This window comes from Candoia aspera, chromosome 13 (assembly GCF_035149785.1).
Source record: "Candoia aspera isolate rCanAsp1 chromosome 13, rCanAsp1.hap2, whole genome shotgun sequence".
NCBI classification, from domain to species: domain Eukaryota; kingdom Metazoa; phylum Chordata; class Lepidosauria; order Squamata; family Boidae; genus Candoia; species Candoia aspera.
The window spans coordinates 23452062-23478287 of record NC_086165.1 but is presented as its reverse complement, the minus strand read 5'-3'; the positions used below and the strand labels follow the sequence as shown (position 1 = coordinate 23478287).

Here is a 26226-nt window from a genome sequence, read left to right as displayed (position 1 = left end):
CATTTTCTAAAAACAGAAACCTGCCCAGGGTCTTCTGATTGTAGAGGGTCATAAAAGCGGTAACTAAATGAATAAACAAACCCAAATTGTAGTCTCCTGAAGTATCCAACACTGGGATTACCTGATGGAAGTTACTGTCAGTAATCTCAGGCTATGTAAAAAGAAATTATTATTATTCCTGTATAAAATTCACTGCCATCAGATAGCTGCACTGAGGCTCCTTGAACAGCTGGCCTCCCCGAACGGTCCATTTCTCCCTCACCTGACTGTGCAGGGCCTCTGGGGCACTTCCAGGCTGCCACACACACTCCTCCTCTGTTTGTGCGCTGGTGCTGCACTGCTGAGGCACTGAACAAGCCATGCTGGTGCCCGTTTCCACCTGAATGGCAGAGGCTGTCTGTGTGGCTGCGGACACCGAGCCTGCTGGGCCTTCAAGTGGCTCTCCTAATGTCTGGGCGCTCCTGCAGTTGCTGGATCTAGACTCTGGCACATCAGTCTTCCGTTCCAATGCCACCACTGGCTCTGACTTCTTTGGGGCCCCCCGATTCTCCCCCTGCTGAAATTGGGCAACATCAGCATCCACAGCCTCTCCCACCTCGGTGCAGCCTACCAACTGCTGTTTAGCAATCAGCTCGGAAGACAGGACTTGTCTGCGACCCAAGGACACACATTTCTGCGGGTCCTGCCAGGTTCGAGGTGGCTCATCTTCTTCTTGGGAACTTGGAAAATTGAACAAGTCACCCCTGAAATCAAAAACAACGTTAAGAGCAGCTGTGTTGGATCAGATCAAATATCCTATCTAACCTGATTCCAAACAGTGACAGCCTGTGGGCAATTATTTGTCCCTTGAGCTCCCCTTGCCTGACACTGCCTCTGTTCAATTGCAGAACACCAATGTGAGCAAGCCCCTCCCACACCACCCAGCTTCCCTGCCAATCTCTCACACAGAGGCACTGGACAACAGCAGCAACGGGCCATTCTCGGCTCTTCCCTTCAACCAAGGTTCCCAACGTTACTGGCTTAGGTGCCAATGCCCCCCCGCCACGGCTACCCTCTCCCTAAAGCAACTTTTAGCCCTTTTAATTCCAACAGGAGCAGTGTAAGAAAGGAAGCTGGAAATTGCTCTCAGACCACACAGAACTGTTCTGTAAACGTGGCGTCAAGGACTCCGACTCTCAAGACTGAGAAGCAGCAGCAAAAAGTCTGTCCTCAAAAGGGAGAGAGGAAAAGGACTAAGCCCGATTCTTGAGTTCCACAACAGGCAGAGCTTCCGCAAAGGCGTGTCTTTTTTCTTTTCTGCATGAAAGCAGCTTATCTAGGTACGATAACTCTGTGCAGCTTCTAGGCTGAGTTTCTGGGAAACTATTACCAAACTTGCATGGTATTGACTGGACAGCAAAGTGCCAGTTCTGGAGAAATCCAGCAGCCACATGTCCTCAGCCCCATGCTGCAAAGGATCAGCACTCTCTACGGCCTCCCTCTGCACATCTACTGGGATCTCGATACAATCTTTTCACACGCCAAGGAATACATCTCCACAGTACGAGAGCTGTTAGACATTAAAATGGACTTCTCATTACGGTTTCCTACCTCGTGGAAGAATTCCTAATGTTCAAGCTTTCAAAATACAGCCTGCCTTCATTAATAAAATTATTTGTGTCTCGCAGTATTAAATTCTTCCACATAGGAATACGTTTGGATAGCAAAACACCTGTTCTGGGGGAAGCCACATTCATTTTGAAATATTTCAAAGCATTTGAGTTTGTTTATAGTCAACAAGCAATTTCTTGTCAGTTAATCTATTCCATTTACGCGCCTAGTTTCCCTTGGATGCATTTGACGTAACGTGGCCTCTTGCCATAAAAGCTGTTCGGTATTAAAGAGCAGCAACTCTTTACTTACCCACGAATTCCCACTCTCCTCCAGTGAGAGAGGCCTCAGCCAGAAAGACCCATCTCTGGGGCTGGGAAGGCAGGACGCTTTTTCCAGAGGCAACAGGGCAACTTCCCCAGAACCTCAGGATAGGCTTCCAAGCCTCAGTGGCCTCTCACTGCCACGGGCCATCAGCCAACCATCAGTGTACCCAGGCTGAGGCTACTGAGAGATACAGATACACCAGCACCCTAAGGATGAGAATGGACATTTGGCCTCTTTTGCTCAAGGAAGACCTGAATGTGTGGGTAAGTACAGCATTGCCATTTCTCACTTCCAAGCTCGACCGATCAGCCAGCCTGGAGTTGGAAGAAAGCAACAGGTTCTCCTGAGGGTTTTGAGAAGTCTACAGATGAATTGGGCCATCTGGGGGAGAAATGAACCAAGAGCCAGACCCACCCAATAAATGCCCTCCACTCCCAGAAAGCTGCATCTCTGCACACCTTGGGAACACTGGAGGCTCCAGGTGCACTGGCCTGACTGTTCTTGCATTTCAGTGCTGCTCTTTGCCAACTGGCAATCCTTCTCTCTCAAAAGAACTGAAGAGTGAGAAGCCCCCCTCACTTGATGTCCCCAAACCAGCCTTAGGGCTTTCCTCGCACAAGGCAAGCGTTTCACACACACAGCCTGCAGGCCACCTGTAACCCCACTTAGGAAAGAGGAAGCCATGGATCTCATGGCTCATGAGGACCATCTCAAAAATGCTGGTGGGCATTGTTCCCTGTCTGTTTTAGTGGTGTAAAAAGAGAGGTGAGAGCAAACCAGATGGAGAGATGGTGGAGACAAGGTCGGGGGGAGGGAAAATGCCATTCACGGGCAGTCCAGAGAACGACCGTGAGAAGTAGGACAGTGGCTTGCTGAACTCCTAGGCACCAGGGAAACTTCCTTAGGCCAAGAAGAAACAGCTCCTGGCACAGAAGCACCATTACAGCTAGGGCCTGCTCTCCCTGACACATCGGTTCCCCCTCGCATGGTTCCTCCTTTCACCTGAGAAGGGAGGCTCTATCCCCAGTACGGTCAACCCTGGCCAGGACGGTCTTGCTCCCAGTCCCCCAGGAAGGTGCCTCAGGCAGAGGCTACTTACGTGGACAGCGGGAGGATGGTGGGATCGTGAGCCCAGTGCAGGACAATGGCCAAGGACTCCCTTGGTCAGGTGTGGGGGGCGTGCCTGGAGCTTCAGCACTTGTGCATTAGTGCAGGGTTCCCAGCACCCTTCCAGGGACCAGCAGCTCTGCTGCTCCTAGACACCAACTCCCGTACCAGGTATGAAACAAGTTTGCACTGGCACAGACACACTTCTTCCCACTGAATCGGCCAGGAGTCACACCTTGACTTACCTGAAGAGTCTCAGTACAAAGGGCAAGTCACCACCTGAGGGCCACACCCTAATGCCAGGACATTCCAAGGGGCACCCACCCTCTTCACCAGAAAGAGCCACAGGGACTCCATCAAAGGCGACACAGCCAGAGCCTTCCACAACTACCCCATCTTGAATGCCCCATTTCCCCCACTGCTACCCATGCATTGATGGTCCAGTTATCTTAGTATTAAGAGCTTTAGGTACATCACTTTGTATCTCAGCTAGTGTGTATCTCTAGCCCACCCCCGGTTTCATTAGCACCATGTCAACTCCCACAACCTAGAACAGCTTTCAGGTAAAGGGTCTTGCCAGATCTGTTGCTCTCTGGCCCTTGCCCATGCAGCCAGAGCACCCAACATTGCCTCCTGAGCAAATGCTGGGAGGTGGGGGGAGAAACAATACCTCAGGTTAAATTATGCTTCTAGCTAGTTCTATTCAATGTGTCCAAACTTCTTGGCAAAGGACCTAGCAGAAGAGACCCAGAAACACAGAGATTTAGGCGGACCTAGCCAGCCAGCCTTAGCAGAAGAATGCTTCCTGCGAACAGCTGCACAGAAAGGGGGGCCAGAGGCACAAAAGGCCCAGTTAAAAGCCCCAGCTAGGTGGTGTTGCAGAGCCTTGCCTGAACAGTGAAGAAGGCTGTCCCGGACCAAGAGCCTTTTCTTCCGGTTGAGTTCCACAGACTCGCGTGAACACAGACGGCATTTTCTGAGAACTGTGGACAGATGCAAGACAGCAAGCGACTCATAAAAGACTGATCCTGCCATGGAAGCCAACACCCGTTAAGCTTCCCTCCTTTCCCCATCCTGGATGGGTTTTCCTGAAGCAAGAAAGAAGTTGGAGAGTTTGCAAACATGGCACAAGATACCCATGCCAGGGAACAAACTCTTCTCCGCCAGAGTCTCTTAATCTCTGACCCCAACGGTCTTACCTGAGATCCTTTGTGGTGGCCAGCCCGCTCTTCCTCTCCCTGGCTTCAGGCTCTAAGGGGAACAAGGAGAAAGAGCAGAACAATCTGACCTTCAAACAGAAACCGTCCTCTTTCTCCCGGACAGCCCCAAGGCTAGAGGCTGCGTTCCACTCCTGCTCAAGATGGCCTTCTCAACGTCCACTTCCCTCAACTGTGTCTCCCGGATGTCCAGGGAGTATCCTGATAACTGAAGAGGCAGCTACCCCCAAAAAGCCAGCCCCTCCTGGGCCAGCCACCACTGTCCCTGGGCAGCCTCTCTTACTCTCTAAGCTGAAAGACAGTGGCTCATCGCTCTCCTCCATCACGGGGGTCACCAGGGTCCTGCGCAAAGAGAGCCCCCCTTCCTCCTCACAGGCAACCACAGAACTCCCTCGGCGGCTCTCCTCCACTTCTGCAGCGCCAGCCAAAGCTCTCCCCGCCGAGAGTCCGCCTGTGCCATCCACAGCGACAGCAGGGTGGTCCGAATTGTTTCCAACCACTGGAATGAGTCAATTCAAAGGGCAGCTTTAGAAGGGTTCCCACGGTTTCTAAAGCAAAGCCGGCCACAAGGCCAACCCCTCCCCGCCCACCACCAACTCCTTTTCTGCAAGATCAGTGGAGGCTGGCACCCACCTTGGCTGGCTCTGCTAGCATTAGTAGTGCCATTCAGACAACCTGCAAAGCAGCCCCGAGAGAGAGGCTGGGCAAAACCTTTTGAGTCACCTGGGTTTCGCTGCCTCCAGAGGATTTTTCTTCGTCACTCCAATTCAGAAAACAAAAAACCCGGGGGCGTTTTGGCACCACTCTGGCTCGTGTGTCCGTCACCCACAGGGCACACGCATCTTCTACAGAAACCCTTTTCCTGCCCCAGCAAATCCAGTGCCCCACTCACCAATGGGGGTGCTGTGCCTGGGGCCTTTCTTGTGCTGGCCAACAAGAGGGGGGGTGACGCCTGTTAGGGGCTGAAGGGCACCTCCCTCTTTCGCTAACGAGACATGAAAGGGAGGTTCTGAAATGACAGGCAAAACAGACCGCTCATTCATGAACTGATGACAGTTACACTTTGGGTTTATCTTGCTTTCCTACAAAAATCCAATCAAACCAGCATTCCTTAAAGTAGAATCACCACTGCTGCTGTCAGCCTGAATCGATCTGCTTCAGGACGAAGGCTGCTCCGCTGAAGGGTATGAGCCACAACGTCTACCCCGCCGGTCCAGGTGCTGCTTGGTGGGCAGAGGTTTTCTGACTCCCCTTCTAGGGCTGAGGACGAGGCAGGATTAGACCCTGGCTGCCCCCTCCTAGTCCTGCTCCTTCACCACCGGACCACCCTGGCTCTGGGGTTGAGAGGAGGGACCGGCCCAAGCCCCCCAAAAGCCTCTGGGGCAGAGGACCAGAAGCCAGGTCCACCCCCCGGTCCAGCACCGCCCCCTCTACCCCTCACTGGCTTGCAATCGGAACAGAATCAAGCAGTCCAAGATCACCATATGCATAAACACTGAAATGCCCACAATGAGGAATGGATTGTGAAGATGGCAGAATTGGCAGAAATGGCAAAAATGATTTGTTTGGTCATAGATAAGACAGGTACTTTTATAAAAGACTGGAAACCTTTTATGGACTTTTGCTGAAAATGGAAGAAGTGAAATAGTGATTTCTGGATTTGCTGATTAAAAAACAGGTTGAATATGGGACAGAAGGGAACCTTGCAATGGAACTTCAAAGAGGGAGTAGGGATAATAAGTTTCAACAGAGTAAGTTCATAAGTTTGTTTGTAACGCTGTAAAGAAGACTGGACGTCACTTCTTTAATTATCTTAATTATCACTTTTTTCTTTTTCTGCTTGAATTGCTTCCGGCACTTTTTCTTTTATCGTTTTTCTTTCTAACTTTTTAAACTTTTCTTAACATGTTTTCATGTTTACCTTTTACTGATGTAAAAATCTTTAATAAAAGATATACACACACACACACACACACACACTGTATGTGTTGTCTGTCTATCTGTAAACAAAGACATAGAATAATACAAGAAAAACAGAGGATTATTGTTAATTATCTGGAAAAAATCACATGGGCTTGTCCAAGCAGCCACCACAACCCAACCGCCACCACAGCTCACCATCCAATGGGAAGGGAAAGGCAGCGAGGCGACCGAAGACACCTGTTCCTGCCACCCCCAGCCGATGGCCATTGCCCAGGGGAGAAACCTCAGAGTGTCCCAGCAGCAGCCTGACGCCACCACCGCCATGCACCACCGCCAAGAGCAGCAGCAGAGGAGCATCGCCGACATGGCTGAAGAATTTCTCCCAGGCGAAAGGCCTGCCCAGCGCAGGACTCCGGCAGACCCCCTTGCCCTGCTGCTGCCATCTGCCCGGGGGCCGCCGCTCCAGACAGGAGGGCCTGAGGGGGGCACGAGCTCCCCTCAAAGGACAGGAGGAAAGAGGAGCCCCAGCTGAAGAGTAAGACACCCCAGTTCAAGGAGGCGTTTGGACGAGGTCCTGAGGACCACTTCGACCAAGAGGGCAGGACAGAATGCCTAAAGGAGATGTGGGGAGAGGGGAGGGAAGGCGAGATGTGGGCTGAGAAAGAAGGAGAGAAACTTTAGCCTGAGCAAAAGAAAATACATTTGGAACAAAAAATGCTCTGAGCAAAGGGGAGGCGAAGAGACATGCAAGAGAACTGCTTCAATTAAGGAGAGCGAAACCCCCAAGCATCCACTTCCTTTTCTCTCTCTTTGAAGGAGAAGCTCAGAGACGAGCATGCATGGACTCGACAGACCCTCCAGGCTGGATAATGCAAGGCCCTGCTAAAATCTGTAAGGAAGAGCAAGCATGAGGGCTCAAACGAAGCGGGACCCGATTCCTTCGGGAAGATTTAAAATCCTACAGCCCAAGATGATAAGCGGTTATTTCAACGTCTAAATGGTAGAAGGAGCTCGAGCCAGATACGCTGAACAGAATTAACAGGACTGGATCAATGGTAGCTCCTGCAACCTCACGAACTCAATGGACTTAGCTCTAAATCCATAATCACAGCAGAAGAGTTATGATGGTTTTAAATAGAGAGGAATTACCATAAAAGTGAATACATCTGATGTGAAAAAGAGCAAAATACTGAGGCCGGTCCAAGGAACACTTAAAAGGAGAAAGTCAAGAGTCTCCTGGAAAGGAAAATGAGGAGCGTCATAAGCAGGAAAGCGAAATAGTTTGTTTTAACAGTGCTAGGAAGAAACGTGTAAACTCTTGAGTGTCATTATGGGAAAAGCCAAATCTCCAGCTGAAAAACCGCCCCATTTAAAGTCAGACCTCCTTGGACCAGCCTCATGAAGCATGACAACGTGATTTTTGAATGAACTGGGGATGGTGGACCAGCAAACCAAGTTGGGAAGAGCTATTGATTTTCTGTTGATTAGTCTGGCAGTGGCATCAAACCTCTCCCCCCCACACACACCCTATGGATAAAATCCATAGTTAAAATGTTTACTGCTGAGAATGCTACTAATGTTTTCTAGCTGCCTATGCAGAAGCATCTATAGGATTCTTCACTTTCAAAGGTATGTTTGGAAGACAAACGATAGAACTGTTCTGTTAGGCAACAGCGCAAAGAAAATCTTCCAGCAAACAATAAAGCACAGGGACCACCTCAGTAAAGCTGCAAGTCTGTCCAGGCCTCAGGAATAGCAAACGTTCTGATGTCAGATAAATGCCAGTTTCGTATTGAGAGAAGGATCATGGTATTCCACCCCTCGAAGCCTGACAGAAATCCAAAGCTGGACAGGAAGCGTCTTACTTCTGCTGGGAGGCTGCAGCAGTCCCTGTGGCTTCTGGCCCTGTGCTGGCTGCCAACTGGCTTCTAGGTGCCATTTAAAGTACTGGTTTCAACCTCTGAGCCCAATGCCCTGGCACCTGGGCACTCATAGGGCTGCTTGCTCAACCCAAACTGGATCTCTCGGGAGAAACTATCCCCAGTTCCCCATGGGAAAAGGAGCCGAGACCAAGAGGGGCTGCTTCTGGGAAGGACTGGCCCCACCCTGACAACCTTCAGGAAGATGCTGAAGATGGAGTTTATTTATTTCTTAAATTTATATGCTGCCTGACTCCCAGCAACTCTGCATTTGTGGTTTAGGTAAAGGTAAAGGTTTCCCTTGACATTAAGTCCAGTCGTGTCCGACTCTAGGGGGCAGTGCTCATCTCCGTTTCAAAGCCGAAGAGCTGGCGTTTGTCCGTAGACACTTCCGTGGTCATGTGGCCGGCACGACTACACGGAACGCCGTTACCTGCCCGCTGAAGTGGTACCTATTAATCTACTCACATTTGCATGTTTTTGAGCTGCAAGGGTGGCAGGAGCTGGGACCAGCAACGGGAGCTCACCCTGTCACATGGATTCGAACTGCCAACCTTCCAATCTGCAAGCTCAACAGCTCAGCAGTTTAACCCGCAGCGCCACCACATCCCTATATTTGTGGCTTACGAATTGTTAAAAAAACATTAACAAAATAACACAAAATCAAAAAGAACAAAGATGGGAACAAAAAAGAAGAAAAGGGGGCTTCAGTCATGCCTGCCAAAGGCCTGGGCCAAGAGCCACATCTTCAGGGCCCTTTGAAATACCAGCAGTGTGGGGGGCTATTCAAACCTCGGGGAGAACCTCATTCTAGAGGGCAGGCACTGCTACAGAGAAGGGGCGCTTCTGGGGTCCTGATAGATGGCATTGTTTAACTGACGGAACCCAGAGTGCGCCAACCCTCCCAGATCAAACTGGCCAGGCAGATGCTATAGGAGACAGAAGGTCCCTCAAGCAACCAGGCCCTGGGTCACATAGGGCTACAAAGGTAGCAACCATCACCTTCAATTGCCCCTGGAAGCGAACTGGCAACCAGTGCAGCTCATGAAGCAGAAGCATATTGATGCACGCCCGTCACTGCCTGCGCTGCCGCATTCTGGACCAGCTGAAACTTCCGGGTGGCCTTCAAGGGCCACTTCATGTAGAGCACATGGCAGTAGGGTGCCATTTTATCCTGCTCTGTGCTTGCACAGCAGCCCCTTCCCCTCATGGGAGCAGCTGGCTCTCCTCTTCCTTAAGTCACTGCCCCTGTGGGAACAGCTCCTACCTGGAGGGGTGTCAGCATGCAGAATCTCTCCGGGAAAAATACTGGTTCTTCTCTGGATCTGGCCACTGTCCCGCTCCGGCTGGGGCTCAGAATTGGCCTGCTTCAGCACCCTTCCAGGATCAATACTTCGGCAGGTGCTCTGCACATCGAGTGCAGACTCGCTGGGATGGTCCAAAGGACCTCGCTCTGGCCTTCCTGACCCAGCCAGTGCCAGCTCACCAGCCACCCGTGGATCACTCTTTGGAGGGGCTTCTCTAACCACGGAACGCTCTGCTTGTTCCGCTGCCGCTCTTTCCTGGGAAAGCCCATCACTCAGCAATTTCACTTCTCCCGGCTTCTCACAGGGAGCCCCTGGGCCAGCCTCGCACTCCGGAAGCAAAGACGTCTGGCTTGGTATGCTGTCTCGACTGCTAAGGTCGTCGCAAGTGCTTCCTGCCGACTGCACGAGTGAGGGCCGGCTGTCCTCCTCAGCCTGCCATTCCCCGCAGCTGTCAGGCAAGCAAAGCTTCTCCACCGAAGCACAAGGAGCAGCTGCAGCGCCCCCCCCCTGCTCCCCTGCGGTCAGCTGGCTGCCCTCACTGGCAGAGAGGGCCAAAAGGCAATCCGTCTCTAGGAGCCCTGGCTGGGATGTGGCTGCCCCCAGAGCCTCAGAGCCATCTGCCGGTGCAGAGACATCAGAACTTTCTCCTTTCCCTGCTTCCGTCTTGCAGCCTTCCTCCAGGCTTGGAGTCGGGAGAAAGGTATCCTGCAAAGGAAAAACAAAACGGATGGCACAACCGCACTCCTGCCATTTTGCAACCTGGTTAGCCCTGCACCAGCCGCCTTGGTGGCTGACACCAAGCTCAGATGGAGGCTTAGTCTTCCAGGGCGCCTCCAACCAAAGGACAAGAAAGATAATGACCTGGGGTGGGGGGATGCATTCTCCTGGTGAAGACACATATGCAACGCAAACTTCACGCATGGACTGCTCCTCTTCCTGCTGCCCTATAGCTTAAGCCCCATTTATTTAAAGGAGCACAGTACAAGCAGAATACTCAGCCAGAGTCAGCCATAAACAGCATCCTATAGCTTCTGGGTGCGGATCTATGGTGGACTAGACGTCCCCAAAGGAGCAGGGACGGCACTGCAGCAGAGATGGACAGCCAGACAGCGAATTCTGGCTGGCGCAGTCTTTCTAGACAAGGAGAGATCATGATATCGCCCACTTGCACTCCGGACAGCTGCTCCTTGTGAGGAGACTGCAAGAAGTGAGGTTTTTGCGTTCCATTTGTGAGTTGAGCAGCTGGGAGTTGAGGGATTTCCATCAAGCTAACAGCTGTAATGCAGCCTATACAGAAACAAGATTGGCAAAAGCATCACTTTCTTAAATGCGTTTGGAAAGAGAGATTTTCCGAACACCAGGATAAGAGACTTCCACTTGGTCAACCACCATCTTTCTGGACTAAAAAGGGGGAAAAAAAGGGTTTCAAAGACTTTAAAATTTTTGACAAAACGTTTAACAAGGAGTGGATGTAAGAAAGTTTAAAATGGATAAAGGGGATAGTAATTTTGAAATATTACTTTTTGGTGAAAGCACTTTTGAACAAATTGGAATTAAAATAGACAAATGGACCAGACCTTCCTGGGAATATTTTTTGTTTACTATTATAGTGTCTTCAGCAAAGGATCGTTACCTTGTCATGGTGCTGGAGCTTGAGCACCTCTATGACGCCATGAGCTAAACCATGAAGGGACACCCAAGACGGGAAGGTCATGACAGAGAAGTCAGACTAAATGCGATCCCTGGGGAAGGTAATGGCAACCCACCCCAGTATTCTTGCTGTGAAAACTAAATGGATCAGTACAACCAGAGATATGTCGGTATACCATCGGAAGATGACACTCCCAGGTCGGAAGATGGTCAAAATGCTACTGGGGAGGAACAGAGGATGAGTTCAACTAGCCCCAGACGTGACGACGCAGCTAGCTCAAAGCCGAAAGGATGGCTAGCGGTTGACAGTGCTGGTGGTGAACGGCGAATCCGATGTTCGAAGGATCAACACACCATTGGAACCTGGAATGTAAGATCTATGAGCCAGGGCAAACTGGATGTGGTTATTGGTGAGATGTCAAGATTAAAGAAAGACATTTTGGGCGTCAGTGAACTGAAATGGACTGGAATGGGCCACTTCACATCAAATGACCACCAGATCTACCACTGTGGACAAGAGGACCACAGAAGAAATGGAGTAGCCTTCATAATTAATAGTAAAGTGACTAAAGCAGTGCTTGGATACAATCCAAAAAACGATAGAATGATCTCAATTTGAATTCAGGGCAAGCCATCTAACATCACAGTGATCCAAATAAACGCCCCAACCACAAATGCTGAAGAAGCTGAAGTAGAGCAGTTCTATGAGGATCTGCAGCACCTACTGGACCTAAAAGAGGTCCTAAAAGAGACATTATTTGCATCACAGGAGACTGGAATGCTAAGATGGGCAGTCAGATGACACCTGGAATAACAGGTAAGCATGGCCTGGGAGAACAAAACGAAGTAGGACATAGGCTAATAGAATTTTGCCAACACAACTCACTCTGCATAACAAACACTCTCTTCCAACAACCTAAGAGACGGCTTTATACATGGACTTCACCAGATGGACAACACTGAAATCAGATTGACTACATCCTTTGCAGCCAAAGGTGGCGGACATCTATACAGTCGGTAAAAACAAGACCTGGAGCTGACTATAGTTCAGATGACGAACTTCTTGTTGCACAATTCAGACTAAAGGGACTAGGAAAGACCCACAGATCAGCTAGATATGAGCTCACTAATATTCCTAAGGAATATGCAGTGGAGGTGAAGAATAGATTTAAGGGATTAGATTTAGTAGATAGGGTCCCGGAAGAACTATGGACAGAAGTCCACAACATTGTTCAGGAGGCGGCAACAAAATACATCCCAAAGAAAGAGAAAACCAAGAAGGCAAAATGGCTGTCTGCTGAGACACTAGAAGTAGCCCAAGAAAGAAGGAAAGCAAAAGGCAACAGTGATAGGGGGAGATATGCCCAATTAAATGCAAAATTCCAGAGGTTAGCCAGAAGAGATAAGGAATTATTTTTTAACAAGCAATGCGCAGAAGTGGAAGAAGACAATAGAATAGGAAGGACAACAGACCTCTTCCAGAAAATTAGAAACACTGGAGGTAAATTCCAGGCCAAAATGGGTATGATCAAAAACAAAGATGGCAAGGACCTAACAGAAGAAGAAGAGATCAAGAAAAGGTGGCAAGAATATATGGAAGACCTGTATAGGAAGGATAACAATATCCGGGATACCTTTGACAGTGTGGGTTTAGAAAAGGCAGTGTCCTAACAGCCAGGAACCACGCTGAGACAAGGAATAGGTCTCTAGCGTTTTATTACTGCTACATAACAGAGAATCCTAACAAACTGAAGAAGCGTGGGAAAAAACCAGACATATAAACCCCAAAGACTAAGGCGGGCCCGATCTGTCTCTCTTTGAATGGCCACCTAATTCCTCAGTACTACACATGCGCTTTACAGCCTGGATGGGAGCCCCCTGCTTGCCATCCTCACTCATGACAGGCAGAGGAACTAGGGACCAAATTGCCAATATCCGCTGCATAATGGAAAAAGCCAGGGAGTTTCAGAAAAACATCTATTTCTGTTTTATTGACTATTCTAAAGCCTTTGACTGTGCGGACCATAACAAATTGTGGCACGTTCTTAGCGGTATGGGGATACCAAGTCATCTTGTCTGCCTCCTGAAGAATCTGCATAACGACCAAGTAGCAACAGTACGAACAGACCACGGAACAACGGACTGGTTTAAGATTGGGAAAGGAGTACGGCAGGGCTGTATACTCTCACCCTACCTATTCAACTTGTACGCCATCATGCGACATGCTGGGCTTGAGGAATCCAAGGCTGGAGTTAAAATCGCTGGAGGAAACATTAACAATCTCAGATATGCAGATGATACAACTTTGATGGCTGAAAGCGAAGAGGAACTGAGGAGCCTTATGATGAAAGTGAAAGAAGAAAGTGCAAAAGCTGGCTTGCAGCTAAACCTCAAAAAAACCAAGATTATGGCAACCAGCTTGATTGATAACTGGCAAATAGAGGGAGAACATGTAGAAGCAGTGAAAGACTTTGTATTTCTAGGTGCGAAGATTACTGCAGATGCTGACTGCAGTCAGGAAATCAGAAGACGCTTAATCCTTGGGAGAAGAGCAATGACCAATCTCGATAAAATAGTTAAGAGCAGAGACATCACACTGACAACAAAGGCCCGCATAGTTAAAGCAATGGTGTTCCCCGTAGTAACATATGGCTGCGAGAGCTGGACCATAAGGAAGGCTGAGAGAAGGAAGATCGATGCTTTTGAACTGTGGTGTTGGAGGAAAATTCTGAGAGTGCCTTGGACTGCCAGAAGATCAAACCAGTCCATCCTCCAGGAAATAAAGCCAGGGAATGATATTAAAGGCAAAACTGAAATACTTTGGCCACATAATGAGAAGACAGGACACCCTGGAGAAGATGCTGATGCTAGGGAGAGTGGAGGGCAAAAGGAAGAGGGGCCAACCAAGGGCAAGGTGGATGGATGATATTCTAGAGGTGACGGATTCGTCCCTGGGGGAGCTGGGGGTGTTGGCGACCAACAGGAAGCTCTGGCGTGGGCTGGTCCATGAAGTCACGAAGAGTCGGAAGCGACTGAATGAATAAACAACAACAAAGATATGAATCCACTTCTTTGTATCTTTTTTCTTTCTTTTCAATTTTTCTTTTACTTTTTAGCTTTCTCTTTCTTTTTTCTACTTTACTTTATATTACTTTATATTAATTTTTTATCTTTTTTTTTAAAAAAATTAATTATTTTTTAAAAGACCATAAAGAGCATCCTGCTGTCCTCTGCCAGGAACGGGCCTTCAGCAAGAAAGCCCTCTCTTTTCAGGAAGAGGGCAGAAAAACCAACCCCCAGAAGCTTATCTCCAGGCTGAGGAGGACAGCCATATTCTGTCCATATCACACTTCTTCAGAATCTTTCTGTTATAGAAGAAGCAGGTAGAAGTGACAGGCTCATTGACCCATTAACCAAGGGACTTAGGGGCCTTCCTCATTTGCTGGTCACCATCTGCAACCACCCCAGAAGCAGCCCAGGCAGTCACTCACATGAGACAACTCAGGCTGTGACGGTGTGGGGATGGACATCAACAGAAAAGCATCTTGAGAAGCTGGAATGGATACCTGAAGGGTGCCTGGAGTCTTCAGGGGTGCATCTTCCTGTTTTCCTGGTTAAATGGTGAAAAAATGGAGGTTAACCCCTCTAGAAAACAGGGAGGACTTATTCCTGCAGTTAGAGCAAGACAGGCTTATAGTAAAGAAAGGAAATGAATGCTGGCCAATCCACTGCACTACCGCTCCAAAGTTTAAGAGGCCAGTCCTCGGCCCTCTTCCCCCTAAGAACAAAGGGGGAAACTCAGACATTCGCATTATAGAAAAATCATAACTAATCCTGGCCAAACAGATGCCCCCATTCTCTCTAGCGAAATGGGATGACGTACCTTCAGCCTCCTGTTCAGTTGGGCTTCTTGGAACAATAAAAGGCACTGGCTGTAAGACCTCAGAAGCTGTGCTAGGAAGACCTGAAGCACAACTGAGGGGAAAGAGCACAGTCAGCAAACGACCACCTCCACCTGCACCCCGGCCCCTCCACATCTCCAACAGAAGACACACGAAAGGCCCGACTAGGAGCAGAGGGGTCAGAGGCCTCAGTCCTGATGGCAGCCTGCCTCAGCAGAGATGCCCAAACCATCTCAACGCACACATGTTCTTATCTCCAAATCTGCCATTCCAACTTCAAAATGGGCTGGAAGTATTCTTAAGTTTTAGAGTCGACCCTGAAATGTTTTGTACACCTCGACTTCTTGGAGAAGAAAAAGCCAATCAAAAGCATGGAGCGCCGAAAGGAAAAAGTAGGGACAGCAAGCAAAGCAGCTGATTAAAAAAGGAATCGTTCCAAAAGGCCCACACCCATCACGGGATTTCAACCGGAGAGAGGTAAGCAATAAAGCATCAGTCAGAAAAGAAGAGCAGTCAAGGCCAGCTTTCTACTTACTTGGGAAGAGGCCCTTGTCCAGAGAGGTGAAGGACGTGCAGAGGGTCAGCAGGAGTGGGCAGTGGAGAACTTGCCTCTTCCAGCCTAGACACGGCACAGCCATTGCCTGGAGCTATCCCAATTGAATTGAAACATGCGTGATACCTCCGGCCACACACCAATCACTCTGAAGCTCACGTCCCGGCTGCCGCTGCTGCTTTCCCGCACCGACTTCAAACTGCCAAGGACCCTCTCTGCTGTGTGACTGCAAGGAGCAATGTGGCCAGAAGAGGCTTCACATTCTCCAGCATCCAAGGGGGGATTCCCTCCTCCCCTTTCTGTAAATCAGCTAAGCTCGCTCCACCTGGAGAGGCTGCTTCCTGGAAGGTCAGTTGGTAGTTTAGTGCCGGAGAACCGCAGCTCTCAGGATGCCACAGGAAAAGGACCAGAATCTCCCTGCTTTGAGAAACCCACAGCCCTGCCAGTTTCTTTGCTCAGCCTTGCTAATCCAGGTCACAACCCACTGACAGTTGTCTGCACAAGAAAAGAGGGTAATGTTACAATATTCACATTGTAACGACCTGTGGTTACAACAATAAACTTATTTTACTTACCATATTGAAAAACAGATTTTGGTAATGCAACAAGTGCAAATGGGCATTAAATGTTTCATCTGAAGTGAAGCTATTATGCCCCTCCTTTAATTTCTGTCCTTGCACATGAAGCAACCACCCAGTGTCCCTCTTTTGGGGGAGATGGGCAGTAATTAAATTTGAAGAATGAATGAATGAATGAATGAATGGGTGTGGCACCCCATTCTAGGTCGCTGAATGGCAGGCACGGCCCACTCGCCAAGCAATAGTGGGTGGGAAAGGACCAATGTGAAATTTGCTTTTATTCCATTTGCATTTAGCTCATAAGACAAACACTACATTTACTAAGTTTCCCACCATCCTACTTAAAATTACTACTCAGTAAAAACTTGGTCCACAAAAAAGAGCTGTTTCCGGGAACATACATAGCCTTGGACCTCAGGGTGCGCTCCTCTCCTGTTGTAACACCCCGTCCCCATGCCTGGATAAGCAAAGCTGCAGCAAGCCAGGCTACCCCAACCCCAGAGTGGGAATGGTGGGCGCAAAAGAGCTCACAGCCTCCCTTTACCTGTTGCGCTGTTCTGGCCAAACATGTCCTCCTGCGTAGAAGACACAGGCTCAACGTCCCCTAACGGCCAAGGAGGACTCTTCGCTGGTGGCATACTCTCCTGGGGCAGGCATGCAGAAACTGGGCTCTCAGGAGCTTCTTTATTGAGTTGCACTATTCCAGGAACACGGCTGGACACAACGCCTGAACTGGGGAATTTAAGTGCAAATATTTCTCACAGCCCAGCATGGGCATCAACTGGTAACTTTTCAGGTAGTTCAAACAATGGTATATTTATTTTATTTATATTTATCCCTTTATTATTTTTATAAATAACTCAAGGTGGTGAACATACCTAATACTCCTTCCTCCTCTTTTCCCCACAACAGCAACCCTGTGAGGTGGATTGAGCTGAGAGAGAGAGACTGGCCCAAGGTCGCCCAGCCACCTCTCATGCCTGAGGCAGGACTAGAACTCTCTGTCTCCTGGTTTCTAGCCCAGCACCTTAACCACTAGGCCACACTGGCTCTAGTTTGTCATCAGGTGCACAGGCAGAGATCAAAGAATCTGGGCTTTTCAATCGCAAGTAATTAGAAAGCTGCAAACTCGGTCCTCTGAGGAGGGATTAAGGGAAATGGGATCACGTGGTGCCAAGAAGAGGGGAATTATGGTAACACGTATCAAGTCCCTGAAGGGATGCAACACAGGTCAATATCGTCTCTCCTTCATCCCAGAATGCAGAACAACAAGGACTAATGATCTCGTCTTGTTTCATGTCAGAAATGCAGGAAATAGAGAGGGGGAAAGTATTAACTAGAAGTTAAAAACATTTAATAAAAATATAAAATTTATATAATGTAGCTCTAACCCAATACCGGGCCACATTGATGGCAGAGGTGTTTCTGACCCATAAGTCACTCTGTGTGCATGTCAGTCCCAAAGGGCACTGTAAAAGATGGGCAGTTGTTTGAATATTGCCACATTCACAGCAAATATCCTTGCCTTCAGGGAGAAACCCCCATTTTTCCATATAATCTTTAGTTCTGGCCAAACCAGCATGCAATCTGTTTAAGCATCTCCAAACCGTCCACTCCTCCTCCAAACCTCCAGGCAGCTCCTCAAGTGGTTCTATCTAATTAGGAAGATGCTTCACTTGAGATTTCCATCTTTTTAATCATTCTGTGTGAGGTGTAGTAGCAATCTCCCCAGCACAGTCTAAGAAGCTCCTTCTTGACTTCAGTCTTTTTGTAGGAGGTACTTGGCCAAATAATGGGTGTGCCGGATCATGTAACACCTTTCCATATTCCTCGCCTTGTGCCACACTCCTTCTAATGCCTGGCAGGGCGATTCCTGCCAAGATATATAATTTATCAAGTGGAGTGGGGCGTAAACATTTGGTAACGATGCAGCACGTGTCACTAAGTGCCCTATCCACCTGTGTAGAGTGCGCAGAGCGGCCCCAAACAGGGCAGGCATACTCTCCCGCCAAGAAGCGCAATGCAAGGGCGGCCATGTGAAGGGTAGTAGGGTGAGCACCCCAAGCAGTACCAGCCAGCTTCCTGACAAGATTGTTACAGGTGGAAATCTTTTGCTTTAAGTTGCAACAATGTCTTTTAAAGGTTAATGTTCGGTCTAGTGTTACACCGAGGTAACATGGCATCTCGCAATGTGCCAGACTCACGTCATCCCAGATAGTAGCAAGCCTACATCTGGCCTGCCTATTTTTGAGGTGGAATGTGCAGACATTAGTTTTTGACGGGTTAGGTTTTAGTCCATTCTCATTATAATATTCAGACATATTCTTAAGAGCCAGAGTGAGCTTGTCTTCCATTTCCTCGAAATTGATTCCCTGAGCTGTAAGTGCCAGATTGTTGGCATAGATAAAAGAGAATGTATCAGGACTGATGGGTTGATCATTAGTATATATATTGAACAGCAGGGGGGCAAGGATACTCCCCTGTGGGAGACCATGCCGCTGAACTCTCCACCGACTCTTTTTTCCCTGGAATTCAACGAAGAATCGTCAATTCTTGAGTATTGTCTCAATGCATTTAGTCAAAGCAAAATCATGTGTAATATTGTATAATTTCAAGAGAAGCTTCCTATAATTAACTGTCATAAGACGCAGATTAGTATGTATGTTAAATAACAGGGAGGCAAGGACTAATGATGATCCTACGTTACAGGAAGGCCATTCCAGGTGGACATTAGGAAAAGCATCTTAACGGCAGGAGTAGCTGGACAGAGAAACTCTCTGCCTAGGAAGATGCAAGCTGTCCTTCCCTGGGGAAACACCTTAGTTTGTGCAACTGCGCAATTCCTTCCAACCCCAGGATTCTATTACTTCTCTCATCAGAAGGGTTTCTGCTTGCCAGAGAGCAAATGCAAAGCACCCAGAAGCTTCAGCTGGTCCAGAATGTAGTGGCAAGGGCAGCGATGGGCATGCCTCGGTATGCCCATGTAACGCCTCTGCTTCGCAAGCTGCACGGGTGGCCAGTTTGCTTCCAGGTCTGATTCAAGATGCTGGTCACCAACTATGAAGCCCTACATGGCACAGGGCTGGTTACCTGAGGGACTGCCTATCGCCCATAGCATCTGCCTGGCTGGTTCGAGTGCTCCAGGTTTCTCCAACAATGCCATCTATCAGGACCACGCAAGCGCCCCTTCTCTGTAGTAGTGCCTGCCCACTGGAATGAGGTTCCCTCCGAGAACTGGAAGGCCCCCACTCTGCTGTTGTTTAGGAGGGCTGTGAAGACCTTTGACAAGAGGTCCTCATTTCTGTCCTTTCCCTTGTTCCTGTCCAGTTTGTCATTCTTGCCATCTTTTTTTAAAAAACTTGTTACTAGTTGTATTTCTCTGCTTTAGTTGTGAGCCACCCAGTTGGGCAGCATACAAATTTGATAAATAAATAAACATTTACCCTTCAGGATAATCACTTCTGGATTTTCTTACTGCGTCCCAGCCTGCTTTATCTTGGTCTGCAGGTAGAACAGAGAAAGAACCAGGAATTGATGCTTGGTTATAAAATATGAAATTGCCCACAATGGCTTTACTAGAACATGAGAAAACCAGATTTCAGACCAGAGCAAGTCTGCACCAACCCAGACAAAGGGCTGGTTGACAGCCCCTCCCCACCGCCTTCCCGTGACCCTGCCTGCCCAGGACAGCAAAGCAGGTGCCCACACTTAGGCATCCCCAAATGGAGTTCTGTGGCCTCACAGTTGTTTTGAGACCAACCACCACGCTATTAACAAAACCAGCTGTATAGGTCAGACCAACGTGTGAGCCCCAAAGCTGAAAATCGCATCACAATTTAAATGAAGGTTTCAAATGATGCTATTGCCTTCATTTTAAATCAGTCCTTCAAAAAGTGTGATGCCAAGAAACTGTTCTCTGTCTGAAGAGAGTCATCTTTCTGAACAGAAACAATTGCAAATTGTTTAGCGTGAGAAATTGCCCCCCAATTGTTGCTGTGGCAGGCAGAGTAGCCCAATTTTAAAAGGGGCACAGGAGTGCTCCCCGCCAGAAGGGTTCCACAGGGCCTTTCCCTGCTGCCCAGGTACAGGCCTCGCACCCACCTCTGTCCTGGCAGAAAATCACATCCCCGATTCTCATCCGGCTTCAACTGCCTCTGGTTCAGCCGTTTGCCCACGGCGGTGTCCCGACCGCGCGGGGGAAGCGAAGCCAAGGGGAAGTCCCCGGCTCTGCTACCGCCAACGTTTCGAACGTCGCCGCCGCGGGAAACGGTTCCCAGCCAAGGCGGCGAAGCCGGAAGGGGCTCGGGGAGGGGTGGCAGGCGGCAGAGCCCCCTTTCCCCCCTTCCCGGCGCCGCGAGGAAGGGGAGGTCAAAGCCGGGCGGGCCAGAAGGAAGGGGGCGCTCCCTCTCAGACCTCCTCCTCCTGCGCAGCGCCGGGCAGCTCCCGGGCCGCCCGCTCCCCCTGCCCTACAAGACGGCGGGGAAGCGGGGAGGGGAGGGGAGGGGAGGGGAGGAAGGACGCGAAGCCAGGCCGGAACCGGCCTCCGGGCGGGCGCCGCTCAGCTGCGGGGGCGGCGCGCTCGCGCGAAGCGCAGCCCGAGAGCCGAGAGCCGAGCCCGGCCCAGGGGAGCCCGCCCCCGCCGCGCACCTTCTTCGCAGCCGCGGCCCTCCGGCTCCTCCTCGGCCTGGTCCCGGTCCTGCTCCTGGCGCGGGTCCCCGTCCCGGTCCCGGTCCTGGCTGGGCGAGAGCGCCAGCGCCCCGAAGGCCAGCCCTGCGAGGCGGAGAGAGACTCGCACGCCGCCCGGACAGGCACGAGCGCCCGGAGGCCGCGCCCCGCGCCCCGCGCCCCTTACCTTCGCCGGCCTCCGGGAACGCGGGGAATCGCGGCGGCGGCGGCGGCGGCGGCGGCGGCGGCGGCGGCTCCAGGACCGGGCTCAGTGCCAGGGGCGGCTGGGGAGCGCCGCCCGCCTGCCCGCCCCGCCCGGGCCCCGGCCCCGGCCCCGGCTGCGAGTCCTCCACCAGCAGGCGAGGCGTGTCGGCGCTCCAGCAGCCCGAGCCGGACGGCTCCATGACGATGGCGGCGGCGGCAGGGCGGGCGGAGCGATGACGCAGAAAAATGCGCAGCCGCAGGGCACCTGCGCGGGAAGCGCTCCCGCCTTTCCCAGGGCTCCGGCGGCGCCCGTCCTCCGCGCACTGCGCAGGCGCAGCTGGGCCGGCGCCGCCCCTTCCCGGTGCCGCGATCCGCCTGGAACGCCTTTGGCTGCGGTGGGGCCCTTCCGTCGCGCGCCTGTCTCTTTGTGCCTGCCGCAGTAATCAGGGCTCGTTCTCGGAGCTCGGAAATCCAGCATTGCACCAAATTCCTTTAATTTTTCCAATAATATTTCTATTCCTTCCATAAGGTTTTCCAAAAGTAAAACCAAGTTGTCAGCAAATGCCCTTAATTTGTATACTTTCTTTTTAACCTTCTGCAATCCTCTCGTCTTGTATCTCTATTCAAAACGTCCAGTGAAAGAACGAGTAAGAAAGTGGAAGTGAGCATACTTGCCTTGTTCCTTTCTGTACTGTGTGTCGCAAGATTTATTTAGTGCTCCATTAACAATGATTTGAGCCATTTCTGAAGTATCTATCAATTTCACCCTGTAATAAAATTGTCCACAAAGTCCGTATCTTCCAGAATCTTAAACAAAAAAGTCCAGTTCAAATTATCAAATGCTTTTCCTGCATTGAGGAATATCAACAGACGTGTTTTTCATTATGTTGCTCCAAATATTCTAATATATTAAGAATATTTCTAATGTCTTTTAGGCAAAAAGCCACATTGATCTTCATGAATAAAGTCTTGTAAAACATTTTCCATCATTGTAAATATTTTGTAATCACTGTTCAATAAGGATGTCGGTCTATAATTTGGGGGTCAGGCCTTGCCCTCCTTTGGGGATCATTGCTAGATTTGTACCTGTCCAACTGTCTGGTGTCTTTCCATCATCTAGAACAGAATTCACCACTTGTCGAAAAGGCGGCAAGATTTCACCTTTGAAACGTTTATGATAGGAGGCTGGCAAACCGTTGGTGCCAGGAGCATTCCCCATATTTATCTTATTTATCACTTCGCAGACTTCTTTTATTTATTTGTTTGTTTGTTTCTTTATCAAATTTGTCACCGCCCATCTCCTCTCACTAGAGGGACCCTGGGCGGTTTACAACAGAATACTCAATAAAACAATAAATATATAAAATCCCTTATAAAATTATGTATCATTAGTAATATTAATAAAAGTAAAGTCCAGATTCCTGAATCTTATTCAGTCTTCATGTGGGAGGGGCACTTCAAGGCATTAGCCAACCCCAGGCATGACTCTTCTCTTCCCCGCCTCAGGCCAGGTGGCAGAGCCAAGTCTTCATGTTCCTCCGAAAGGCCAGGAGTGATGGGGTTAGGGTTAGCCTCGCCTCCAGGGGCAAGATGTTCCAAAGGGCAGGCACTACTGCAGAGAAGGCCCGCCTCCTGGACCCCGCCAGATGGAATTCCCTTACCGACGGGGTCCTCAGAATGCCCTCTCTGCAGGATCGGGTGGGGCAGGTAGATGTAACAGGGAAGAGGCAGTGCCTCAGGTAACCTGGCCCCATGCCATGTAGGGCTTTAAAGGTGATAACCAACACCTTGAATTGGACCCGGAAGCAAACTGGTACCCAATGCACCTCACAAAGCAATGGTATTATATGCGCCCTCCTAGGGGCGCCACAAATAGCCCACGCAGCTGCATTCTGGACTAGCTGAAGCTTCCAGATACTCTTCAAGGGTAGCCCCATGTAGAGCGCATTGCAGTAGTCAAACTGGGAGATAACAAGGGCATAAGCGACTGTTCGAAGGGCCTCCTGATCCAGGAAGGGAAATAACTGGTGCACAACACAAAGCTGCGCAAAGGCCCTTCTGGCCACGGCTGCCACCTGCTCTTTGAGCGGGAGCTGTGAGTCCAAGAGGACCCCCAAGTTACACACTGGGTCTGTCTGGGGCAATGCAACCCCATCCAGGACCAAAGATGACAAAGTCCCGGATACGGAAAGGCCATTAATCCATAGCCACTCCGTCTTACCAGGGTTCAGCTGAAGCCTGTTGTTCCCCATCCAGGCCCCCACAGCCTCCAGGCACCTGGAGAGGGCAGTCACAGCATCACTTCCTTCACCTGGGATGGAGATATACAGTTGAGTATCATCAGCATACTGATGATATCTCATCCCATGGTGATGGATGATCTCACCCAGCGGTTTCATGTAGGTGTTGAATAGGAGAGGAGAGAGAACCGAACCCTGCGGCACCCCACAAAGGAGGGGTCGAGGGCTGGATCTCTCCCCCCCCATCACCACCGACTGGGACCGGCCCTGGAGGAAGGAGGTGAACCAGCGCAAGACCATGCCGCCCACCCCCAACTCCCTGAGCTGCCCCAAAAGGATACCATGGTCGATGGTATTGAAAGCCACTGAGAGATCAAGAAGAGCAAGGATGGATGCATTGCCTCCATCCCGCTCCCGCCAGAGATCATCCATAAGTGCGACCAATGCCGTTTCCATCCCATATCCGGGCCTGAAACCTGATTGAAAGGGGTCTAGATAATCCGCTTCATCCAGAACCCTCTGGAGCTGCAATGCCACCACTTTCTCAACCACTTTCCCCAAAAAGGGAGGTGGGAGACTGGACCAAAATTGTCCAATATAGTAGGGTCCAGTGATGGTTTCTTGAGGAGGGGCTGTACCAACGCCTCCTTAAAGACAGATGGAAACAACCCCACCCTCAAGGATGTATTAACCATCGCCTGGACCCATCCACATGTCACCTCCCGAGCTGCTTTCACCATCCAGGAGGGACATGGGTCTAGCTGGCACGTGGTGGCGTTTACTGTCCAGAGGATCCTGTCCACTTCCTCAGGTCCAACAGGATCAAACTGCTCCCAGATAACAAGGTAAGTCTGCTCCCTTGGTATCTCCATGGACCATGCCTCACGCTTGGAGTCTAGCGTAGAGCAGATCTGAGCAATTTTATCCTGCAGATGCTCCAAAAACTCCTCTGCACGGCCCTGTAGGTGAGTCACTAGGCCCACCTTCCCCAAAAGGGATCACGTGATTTTAAACAGAGCCATCAGGCGGCATTCTGCGGACACGAAAAGGGTGGAGAAGTATTGACGCTTCACCGCTCTTATCGCCACCAGGTAGGCCTTAATAGCAGCTCTAACTAGCATTTGGTTGGATTTGGACTTTGACTTCCTCCAATGGTGCTCTAGACATCTCTTAATCCTCTTCAGAACCCTCAGCTCCTCCGTGAACCATGCGGAGTTTCGGGTTATAGTTTGTATATATACAGTTTATATATAGTTTCTTTTTGTTATAGGTCTATTCATCATTTTTTTTGTCTGTTATCTTTCATAGTTTTTGTTTCTTTAGCTATTCATCCACTTCTACTTATGGAATTTCTTCTTTATACAGCTTCATTTGTAGAATACAGATGAAATATTCTTTGAATACTTGCATTGTCCATCACTATAGTTATTTGTTTTACAGACTTCAAATTTTTTTCTTCATACCTGCAAATTTTTCCTCCAGATCTCCCTTAAGAGATTCAGTGACTGACACTGTCTCTCTAACATTTTTCCCCAATTCTTCAAATATCTTTCACAGAACCTCTGGTGTAGACTCTGTTGTTTGTGCAGTGATTCTCTCCTCCCTTCTTTTGCATCTTTTGTAGCCACTTCTCTTTCTAAATTTATAATCCAGAAAGAAAATGCAACCAATCAAAAAGAGCCTTTCTATGCTTTTAACTGACTGTACCCCACCCTCCTTATGCTGGTCTTTGACCATAATAAAGATTTGTTTGTTTGTCTAGTGGTGAAGGCACCAGGCTAGAAACCAGGAGACAGAGAGTTCTAGTCCCGCCTTAGGCGTGAAAGCCGGCTGGGTGACCCTGGGCCAGTCCCTCTCTCTCAGCCCGACCACCTCACAGGGTTGTTGTTGAGGGGCAAATAGGAGGAGGACGGAGTATTAGGTATGTTGGCCACCTTGAGTTATTTATAAAAATAATAAAGGCAGGATAGAAAATAAATAAAAATAAAATAATAAGAAATAAACTTGTTTCCAACATTTCAGTTCTGGGGTAATACAAGCAAAGGAGGAGGGTTTAAGGAGTCCACGCTGGCAGATGCTGCAACAATTAGTCTTCATTAAAACAGAAGAATCCAAACAAACTTCTGACACCACATAATCCTTGTTGTTTGCTTAAACACTGGCAGGTCTTAAGACAAATTTTATTTATTACCAGGATGTGGAGACATGAACTCAAGCAAGGCTGAAGATCAAGTAATGTTAACAACAGGGAGTCAAATATTAACTTATGCACATGTTTATTACACAAAGATTCTCTTAAAGACACAGTACAATCAGACAGTCCAAGGGATGTTTAATCACGTTCTGTTAATGAAAATTGCCAAGTTCTTAAAGCATGGCGTCTTGATAAAGCAGCAAGTTACAGGTTAATGTGAGAAACCAGGAGTCTGTGAGTTCTAGTCCCGCCTTAGGCATGAAAGCCAGCTGGGTGACCTTGGGCCAGTCACTTTTTCAGCCCAACTCACCTCACAGGGTTGTTGTGGGGAAAAGAGGAGGAGGAAAGTGTATTGTGTTGGCCGCCTTGAGTTATTTATAGAAATAATAAAGACAACATAAAAAATCTATTAAAAAATGGAGGCAGCAAGGATAGATATTCTATGACACCTGGAAACACTGCACAGTAACAAACCACCCGCATTACAGCATTCACCCAAGTGTTTTTAAAGAACTCAGATGTGAAATTATAAAACACGCATTTCGATGTTCCCTTTTTTTATATTTTGCATTGTGATGTTGCACACAAGTGCATAAGAGGAAGTGGTTGTGTTATGGTGTCAACATTTGTTTGCTTGTTTGTTTGTAATTCAGATTTCTAAGGCTGCTCAACTCAACAGCAACCCTGAGCAGCATACAAATTAAAAGAAAAGCATAATACATTAAATCCAAAAAAGGAAAACATGACTTTAACATCTGGAACAGACAATCTTCATAAAGAAAGCTGACATAATTAAGTGCAGGTATACACGCACTCTAACCTGTCCCAGAATCTGGGGGGAAAGCTGGGT

At 49.2% G+C, this 26226-nt stretch overlaps 1 protein-coding gene across 2 annotated transcripts in view; it reads right to left on the bottom strand.

The window, feature by feature from the left end:
- The window catches only part of TP53BP1 (tumor protein p53 binding protein 1), a 39515-nt gene extending 18534 nt beyond the window's left edge, over positions 1 to 20981 (bottom strand). Inside the window, exons 1-13 of one of the 2 annotated variants that reach the window (XM_063314525.1) lie at positions 20926 to 20981; positions 20721 to 20843; positions 19517 to 19574; positions 16618 to 16805; positions 15478 to 15589; positions 14924 to 15015; positions 14532 to 14650; positions 9351 to 10095; positions 5134 to 5250; positions 4525 to 4740; positions 4224 to 4275; positions 3915 to 4007; positions 263 to 743 (exon numbers count right to left, since the gene is read on the bottom strand). In XM_063314525.1, the coding sequence (XP_063170595.1) occupies positions 263 to 743; positions 3915 to 4007; positions 4224 to 4275; positions 4525 to 4740; positions 5134 to 5250; positions 9351 to 10095; positions 14532 to 14650; positions 14924 to 15015; positions 15478 to 15589; positions 16618 to 16711 (2121 nt within the window). In that variant the 5' untranslated portion in view covers positions 16712 to 16805; positions 19517 to 19574; positions 20721 to 20843; positions 20926 to 20981. Of the gene's footprint in view, positions 1 to 262; positions 744 to 3914; positions 4008 to 4223; positions 4276 to 4524; positions 4741 to 5133; positions 5251 to 9350; positions 10096 to 14531; positions 14651 to 14923; positions 15016 to 15477; positions 15590 to 16617; positions 16806 to 19516; positions 19575 to 20720 lie in introns of both variants that reach the window. The other variant, XM_063314526.1, reaches the window with a different exon arrangement.
- Between the last annotated feature and the right edge of the window lie 5245 nt (positions 20982 to 26226).